At 39.0% G+C, this 9,369-nt stretch overlaps 1 protein-coding gene across 1 annotated transcript in view; it reads right to left on the bottom strand.

Moving 5' to 3' along the window:
* Positions 1-558: 558 nt before the first annotated feature.
* LOC106878023 (dual specificity protein kinase splA) overlaps positions 559-9,369 on the bottom strand; it is an 89,412-nt gene continuing 80,601 nt past the window's right edge. Inside the window, exons 6-8 of the mRNA XM_014927104.2 lie at positions 7,519-7,669; positions 4,340-4,382; positions 559-2,584 (exon numbers count right to left, since the gene is read on the bottom strand). Of these exons, the coding sequence (XP_014782590.1) occupies positions 1,291-2,584; positions 4,340-4,382; positions 7,519-7,669 (1,488 nt within the window). The 3' untranslated portion in view covers positions 559-1,290. The remainder of the gene's footprint in view (positions 2,585-4,339; positions 4,383-7,518; positions 7,670-9,369) is intronic.

Genomic DNA, 9,369 nt, shown 5'->3' with positions numbered 1-9,369 from the left:
TCATGAGCTGAAACTAGATAAAATGAAAATGAAAATATGTATATATATATATGTATGCATACACCTTGAATAACTTGTGTGAGTAGGTGTATATCCATATGTATGCATACATCTATGTATGTGTATGAATAGATGTACGAGGGGGCACTGAAAAGGCTTTAAGGGTATTGCAAAAGGCCTGGTTGGAGACCCAACCTTCCAAGTTCTTTTACAGGGCTTAGAAAAACTGAAGGACCACTGCAATAAGTGTGTGAATCTGAGAGGGGAATATGTTGAACAAAATCATAATTAACTGAACTTCCTGTGTTTTCTTTTACCCAAAGGCAGGAACTTTTCAGCACCCCTTTGTATATCTATATCCGTATGTATGTTTACACTTTCATGAACATATATTGGTGAAATAATGTAAATATGTGCTTCTCCCAGTTGCACACATTCCATTATTATATTTCTGGTGGCAAAAAGTAACAAAGCAGTGATTAATCCATTGAAACCAATGATATGTAAATTGATCACCAAATTGCAATACAAAAATAGACAAACAAAATAACCATCAAATAAAAATAGGTCGAAGTTTTCTGAGAGAAAGAGAGAGAAAAGCTCGTCTCTAATTTTCTCAACAGAACTTGCAGATTTTTATTTTTGTTTTCAATTTTTAGTCTTCATTCTTTTTTTGTTTTCTTCCCCAGGTACCATGTTATCCCTTTTTTTTTTTTTTACGTCAGAAAAGAGACACAATCAGAAGTCTAGAGTCTCCTTCCCACCTACTACCCCAGTAAATTACAAGTATTCTTCACTTGGAGAAATGAAAACTGGTGCAAAGTCAGTTTGCCAGTGAGATAATAATTGGAGTTGGAGACATAAGGCACTAAAATAGATCAAGGCACTGCATTTGAAAATATGAAAAATTATAAATGCTGGGTGTTTTTAATATAGATGAGAGTTTCAACGGTTTCAACAGCCCTCAGATGGCCACAGACTTCCGATCAATTTCAGAGAGATATGGATAGAGCGAGCGAGAGAGAGAGAGTATATATATATGTGTGTATGAATATATTTTCATTTCTTTTTACAGCTTCTGATTTTTTTTTTTGCTTGTTTGTTGGCAGTTTTATCTACAGAATAGAATTTTGGAGGAAAAGACTGTTAGAGGGGAAATACATACACACACACACAGATATACATATGTACACACAGACTCATGCAAACACTTTCACACACACACACACACATGCATCCACAGTTGTTTGTCTTTTATGTTTGCCATCATACATGATGGAAGAAGAGTTGTCAACAAAGAGATTCCACTGATGCTAGAGGTGGAGTGGCTTCTTTCAGTGGAGATTTATTGGGATACGAAGCACTACTCTCACTCTTTAGTCTTCGGTAAGATCGAGTTTTAGGCGTCATTCGAACACCTTTCATGCCTCCGGTACCGTAGGTATCCATCACCTGAGAACTGGTTGCTTGGTAATTCTGGGAAGACTTCTTGCTGAAACTGCTCGATCGTCTTTTATTTGCAGGACGTGAAAGGACAGATTCATTCAAGTAAGGGCCTTCATCTGTTGTAGCTGAGGAATTAGTGTTGTTGTTGTTGTTGTTATTATTATTGTTGTTGTTGTTGTTGTTTTTGTGATGGTTGTTGTTGTTCTGCTGGTTGTCATGGTTTGACCTGCGCCGCCGGTCTGCAAATAGGTTTCTCCACGATTTATGGGTAGACTTGTTTTTGTTGCTGGTTCCGAGGGGGCTTGGCTCTGGAGCGAACGCCATGGGACACACGGAGTTGTCTTTACTTGAGATATTAAAGAAATTTGGATTTGAAACTGATTTACGCATCTTCTTCTCGCCGCCATCGAAGATCTGCCGAAGTTCTGAAACACCTGGGTTTGCTGGTTCATAAACACCATTTTTCTTCTTGGTAATGTTGCCATAATAAACAGAAGCAGCGCGAAAATTGTTGAGTCCATTGCTGTCACAGTATAGACTGCTGCGAAGATTTTGCAATCGTGGGAAAGGCACTGGGGGTTTGACAGCTGCATTTTCCCTGTTATCCTTCTTTGGCTCTGTTTTGCAGTCTGATGTTCCCGGATTAGAATCTTTTAATGCAGACATTTTGATGTAGGAATTCAAATCTTCACAACTGCGTGATTTTAGTCGACTTCGTCTTCGTAAGCTGTTTTGTGATTTGTTGAGATTATTACTCTCGGAGTTGCAGGTTGGATCCCCGTCTGTGTTGTTCTTTTTTAGACAAGCTGTCAAGTACCCCTCGTTGTTTTCTGGCGAAGACTCAAATACGTTTAACAGCGAGTCCTGTTCTGGACTGGACAAACTCTGGGAATGTCTTAACATCTGTTGGCCAGAGGGATACATGTAGCCAGTGCGACCATTTGAGACGAAATCAGGCACACTTTGATTGGAATTGTCGAGAGAGTTGCTTTCAAGTGGAGCTTCGCTGTTAGGAGATTTTAGTCGAAGGGACCGGAAATCTGGGACAAATGCATCTGGTGAAGAAGTAAGGACTTCGGTTGATGTGGTGTTTATGGAACGTATGGGTAAAGGTGGTGGAAGCTGATTGCTGCCGAAGCTGAAAAGAAAAAACAATAAAAAATTTATTTCCGTTGTATTATTAAAGAATTGACAAAAAAAATTGTTAGCAACTACAACAATAATTTCTTGTATTAGTACAATAATGGGTGGAGGGGTGTCTGTAATCTGGTATTCAGCAAAATTGACTCAGATAGATTTTGGTTTAGAACTCTGGTGGGTGAAACTGAATAACCCAAGATGTATTGGGTCAGTTATTTTAACAGTTATTGTTCATCAAAGGAACAGTACGTACACCACCATACAGAAAGATGCCTCAATCTCTACAGCACATCTACCTGGCTGATAAATCAGTACAATTCACTAGTGTAACCAGTGGGAGCATTGCCTAAGTGACAGATTACTTGCAGTGTTGGGTTAGCATGCAAAAAACATTACAATGGATTTCTATCACACACACACACACACACACATTTTATCAACAGCGCACACTTAATGTATGTGTTTTGCGGGTTCGCTGCAGTACAGCACTCTGGGGGCGACTCCCTCATAGCACTTGGTATTAAAACACCTGAAGGTCGTAGACAGGTGAGACAACTCACCTGCAATCCCCCCCCACACACACACACACAAAGTAGAGAGAGAGAGATAGAGTACTTAGCTCAAGACCTCAGGACTACACAACCTTTAGAACAAGTGTTGATTTTTTGGTAGATTAAAGGCACTGATCGGTAAAAATTATGGGTGAAAAGACAAAACAAAGAACAATGGCCAAGTGGACGGGGTGGGGGGAGTTCATTCTTTGATTGAAAGAAAGTGATTTCCTGTCTTGGTATCAGTGGAACAATAAATAGACTCATCGATCACATGGAATTATTCAATTGATTACCTGCACGTGATTGATATGTTCCATCATCAAAGCCAGCCTGAAATGGGATGGGATGGGATGGGAGATGGGGCAGTACAGCATTAAAAACAATATCTGCCTCAAAGGTTACAAAAATATAGCTTAAGAAATCACATACCTGCTAAGTTACAAGATTACATCTATTAAAATACAATGTTATGTCCTATTAAGTTATTGCTGTCTCTCTGCTAAGTTGCCATGATACATTTGTAAAGTTTGTTACAATTGCCATGTTTCCACTGAACAACTGTTAAGACACCAAGTTGCAACTGGCAAATTGATGCATTACATCTAAGTTACCATGTTACAGTTACTTAGTTACCAAATTACAAACAGTATTTTGTCAGGTTACAAATGTGAGGAAGCCCAGTGGTTAGGGCAGCGGACTCATGGTCATAGGATCGCGGTTTCGATTCCCAGACCGGGCGTTGTGAGTGTTTATTGAGCGAAAACACCTAAAGCTCTATGAGGCTCCGGCAGGGGATGGTGGCGAACCCTGCTGTACTCTTTCACCACAACTTTCTCTCATTCTTACTTCCTGTTTCCGTTGTGCCTGTAATTCAAAGGGTCAGCCTTGTCACACTGTGTCACGCTGAATATCTCCGAGAACTATGTTAAGGGTACACGTGTCTGTGGAGTGCTCAGCCACTTGCACGTTAATTTCACGAGCAGGCTGTCGTAAGCGACAGAGTGCCAACAACAACAACGAATGTAACAACTACAAAACTCACGTCACGAATCTTAAACTTCCGTCACAACTGGTAAAGCTTGGTAACATAACTGTGACAAAGTATCAAAACAAAATCCATGATGGTTAAAGTTACAACTACTGGAACAGTCAAGCATAGAGTATAGAGTAACAATTAAATGATACTAATAACAACTTACTTGGCAAGAAAGTCTGGTCGAGTCGAGGGTGGTCGTACTGGCACTGTAATGTAAGAAGAAATTCGTTAGTTGATGTCTGTAATTTACCAAAGTATGATTTATTGAAATATACATTATTGTATAATGGAAATATAAAGAACCAGATATAAGAATGCATATGTATGTGTGTGTATATTACTAATAATAGTGAAGAGTATGGAGACTTGTACATCCACAAAATTTATTTTATAGTCATATACAGTATATTTTAATGACCTACATATAATAATGTACAGTTGGATGCTCTTTCTGATGGCAACCTTTACTGGTTTTTAAGTATAGTAATTTATTCCAGTGGTCTGCACATGTCAAACATCCAAATGGGAAGTTTTGGTTGGTGGAAGGTGGGAGTCATAAATAAATACTACTACAGCCCTAGGGGTATTTAAGATAAGGACACACACCCAGATATACACATGTATGTATGAAGACAGTTGCCCTAAGTACCATTTTGTTTGATTGAACCTGGAACCATCTGGATGTGAAGTGAAACTACTTAACAATCCAGCCAGATGACTGCTGGATGTTCAGCCAACAAACAGATGTACAGATAAATGATAGATGGTTGGCTGACAGGAAGCTGACAGATGACAAGTGGAATGTTTGCCTGACAGACATTTGACTAATGGACAGGGCCTCTAAGAGAAATTTTGCAAACTGGGGCATGACAGCCTTTCAGGGCTCCAGAGGAGTGCTGGGGGTGTTCTCTCAAAATCTGGAAGGGGGTGTTTTATTTACATTTCTTTTTTAGAGGCTAGACCTGACAGATATTCACAGGCCTCCAGCTCCTTCCTTCCTTCCTTGGCTCTCTGGGTTCTGGGTCAACATACTCACGTGGAACCCACCTCTTATAGAGCATACTGATGGATATTTGGCAGAAAGGACATCGAATCAAATGGATATATAAATGAACAAATGTTTATTCAAACAGACATTTCAGGTTTTTACTTCATTTTGGTTTGTAATAGTTGCTTTAGAAAATAATAAAAGGATGACATGATAACATTATTGCATCACATGGAGACATATTGATACACACACACATACAGTGGTTGGACAAAATAATGGAAACATTAAAATTTCAAACAAATTTGTATGGACTCATACAAAGTTTGAATTGTTTCCGAAGGAATTTTTGTCCATTCTTCAGCTAAAACAGTCTCCAGTTCTTGTAGTGATGATGGTGCAGGATACTGACTCCTTACTTGTTTTTCTAAAATGAACCATAAATGCTCAATGATATTGAGATCTGGGGACTGTGGTGACCAGATAAGATGTTCCTCAAGCCATACAGTAACAACTTTAGCTATTTGAACTGGTGCGTTATCATCCTGAAAGCTTACGTTTCCTTCCACAACCATAGGATGAATTTGATCAGATAAAATGCTTAAATAGTCTTCACTATTAATTCTGCCATGAAGGGAAACCATTAGGCCGGCGGATTTCCAAGATATAGCCTCCCCAGGTCATCACAGATTTTCCTCCATGTTTAACAGTTGGAAGAAGACAGTCTGGGTCAAATGCTTCTTTTGGCTGTCTCTACACAGTGGTCGGAAAATGAGGTAAAGGATGACTCGTCCAAGAAAATAACATTCTTCCACTGCTCTAGGGACCAATTCTGTAGTTTTTTACTCCACTCTAAACACTTTGCAATGTTTGCTTTTGAAAGTAGTGGTTTTCTGATTGCAGCTCTCCCGTTAAATCCGGCTTTGTGCAGCTCCCAGCGAACAATTTTTGTGGAAACTGGGTTCTCGAGGTGGTCATTAAGCTCTGCAGTAATTCTGGGAGCTGTACTTCTGTGATCCTTTCTAACAATTCACGTAAGAGTCACTTTTGGTGTTCTTCCGGAGTTTTGTTTCGACGAGGATGTTTTTCTCTCTTTCTCAAAGGTTGTCATTACTTTCGAAACAGTACTTGTTGATACACCAAAGATTTTGTCTGTTTTCGTTACGCTAGCGCCTGCCATACGTCCACCAACGATTTGACCCCTCTGAAAGTCCGATTGATCTGTCATTTTAATGAATTTTAATTATCTTTTTCTGATGATATCTGAAGAGAAACAGCAATTTTAGCAAAACATATTAAGCAACACTAATAATAAATCAAAAAACATAAAAATAAACAAGCCTTTGATGGTTTTATAGATATTTCAAAATTATGATGCTATGATGTTAGGTATTTCTATAATTTTTTCCAACCCCTGTAGATATATTAAAAGATAACATCAATTGTCAATTATAATGGAATCTATATAGGAAGGTAAGTGTGTAAGGTCATCTAGGCCATTGAAATAAGTGTTTATTTTGTCTAAAATGAAAGAGAAGTGATTTAGTTTGCAAAAAAATGAAAGTGTTTTCCTTGAAAAACGAAATGATGAAGGGACAAGTGTTTTCCTAGGAAAATGAATTAAAAATGAATGGATTAAAGAACAAAAACTGATAGTAAAAATATGGTAGCAGTACCATCATCATCATTGTTTAACGTCCGCTTTCCATGCTAGCATGGGTTGGACGATTTGACTGAGGACTGGTGAACCAGATGGCTTCACCAGGCTCCAATCTGATCTGGCAGAGTTTCTACAGCTGGATGCCCTTCCTAACGCCAACCACTCTGAGAGTGTAGTGGGTGCTTTTACATGCCACCGGCATGAGGGCCAGTCGCACGGTACTGGCAACAGCCTCGCTCAAAAGGTGTTTTTTACATGCCACCTGCACAGGAGCCAGTCCAGCGGCACTGGCAACGACCTCGCTCGAATGATTTTCTAACGTGCCACCAGCACAAATGCTAGAAGGCGACGCTGGTAACGATTACGCTCAAATGGTGCTATTTACGGGTCACTAGCACGGAAGCCAGGCAGCTGCTCTGGCAATGAACATGCTCGGACAGTGCTGTTAGTACTCCACTGGCGCAGGAGCCAGTCATCGAATATGGTTCGATTTCGATTTCTCTTGCCCCAACAGGTCTTCGCAAGCAGAGTTTTGTGTCCAATGAAGGAGAGGTTGACATAGGTCATCATTATCAAACAATGGAGGCCCAAATACTAGGATCAATATGATTGGCTGAATGACTCAAATGCATTGCCCCAGTATGGCCAGCAAGTCAAAAGACTGAAACTAGTAGAAGAGTAAAGAAACATTTACCAAAAGATGGTAAAACAAGATTCCAGTTTTCCTGCAAAATTCGAGGTATTTCTTCTTGGTGTTGTGTACAGATGGAAAATTGAGTGAGAGACTGAAGTTGTTTCGTTTCTAAGGCATATTCTTCAATATGGTGAGAAAATTGTTGACCAGGCTGAGGGATGAAAAACAAAAACTATGAAAAATAAACAACAAAATGCAAAGAAAACAAATAATATACAGAATTGAAATACAAGTTTTTTTCCATTATCAATTTGTTACACTTATAATAAGCATAATGATTGTTATTGCTTAAATGCCTTTTGATACCAAACATACTTGAGATTGTCTGGTTTTAAAATACAAACTTCCCGTTTTAAAGTGATCAAAATTAAAAGCTTCTGCCAAAATTTCTTATTAATTCAGTTTCCAAACACCAGCTTGACAATGAAGATTATTTCATTAAATTCTTAATTGTTTCCAAAATTAACTGAAACAAAGACAGAAGAACTCAACAGAACAAAAGGGGGTAAATCCCACTCAACCCCAATAGATTACAAAGACATTTCAGCCATAGTGGATCTAAGAGTACATTGTCCAATATGTTCTAATTGTATTTCAGAAAATATATAATTATTGATTAGAACTCAATTCAATCCTGACTGAGCAGACTTATCACTAAAAGCATTCTGGCCATGACCATCATGCCTTGATTTTAGACATAGAACAGGCATGGCTGTGAGTAAGAATTTCACTTCCAAACCTCATGGCTTCGGATTCAGTTCCACCACATGGTTTTTAGAGCAAGTGTCTTCTACATTAGCCCCAGACTGACCAAAGCCTCATGAATAGATTTGGTACACAGAAACTGAAAGAAGCCCATTGGGTATGTGCATGTGTGATATGCACATACATTGATATCAATGTATGTGCATATCATTGCATTGATATCATATGATAGTTGTATTGCATTGATATCATATGATAGTTGTAAACGAGCATCATCATCACAGATCCAGTTCCTTGTTGCTAGTCATTATCATCATCATCATCATCATCATCATTTAATGTCTATATTCCTGCTGGCATGGGTTGGATGCTTTGACAGGATCCAGTAATCCAAAACACCTGCATTGTGCTCCACTTCCATGAAAACATGTATAGGGCATGAGTCATGACCAGACATGGTTTCCAATAACTATACAATACCCTTGTTCTACTCTTTATGGCAGGGAACAACTCTATTAACCTATGGCACCAATTAACACCTTAATGAACCAGGGGCACTGAATGCAACTTTTTCTAAAATCAGTCTAACCAATTACTAGTTCTGTAAATAATAATATTTTATAAGCTTAAAGCTTATTAGCAATCACCATGTATTGACTAAAAAAAATAGTTTAATATTGGGGCCCCAATATTATAATATTAGACTATCTTCTTAAGTCAACACAGGGTGATCACTTATAAGCTTTAAGCTTATAAAATATTATTATCATTCACAGAATTGAAAAATTGGCACTGCTTACCAAATCACAGTGGAGGCGCAATGGCCCAGTGGTTAGGGCAGCGGACTCGCGGTTATAGGATCGTGGTTTTGATTCCCAGACCGGGCGTTGTGAGTGTTTATTGAGTGAAAACACCTAAAGCTCCACGAGGCTCCGGCAGGGGATGGTGGCGAACCCTGCTGTACTCTTTCACCACAACTTTCTCTCACTCTTACTTCCTGTTTCTGTTGTGCCTGTAATTCAAAGGGTCAGCCTTGTCACACTGTGTCACGCTGAATATCCCCGAGAACTACATCAAGGGTACACATGTCTGTGGAGTGCTCAGCCACTTGCATGTTAATTTCACGAGCAGGCTGTTCCGTTGATC

Source organism: Octopus bimaculoides, chromosome 22, assembly GCF_001194135.2.
Source record: "Octopus bimaculoides isolate UCB-OBI-ISO-001 chromosome 22, ASM119413v2, whole genome shotgun sequence".
Taxonomy (NCBI): domain Eukaryota; kingdom Metazoa; phylum Mollusca; class Cephalopoda; order Octopoda; family Octopodidae; genus Octopus; species Octopus bimaculoides.
The sequence above is the reverse complement of the archived record's forward strand: the minus strand, read 5'-3'. Positions and strand labels throughout refer to the sequence as shown.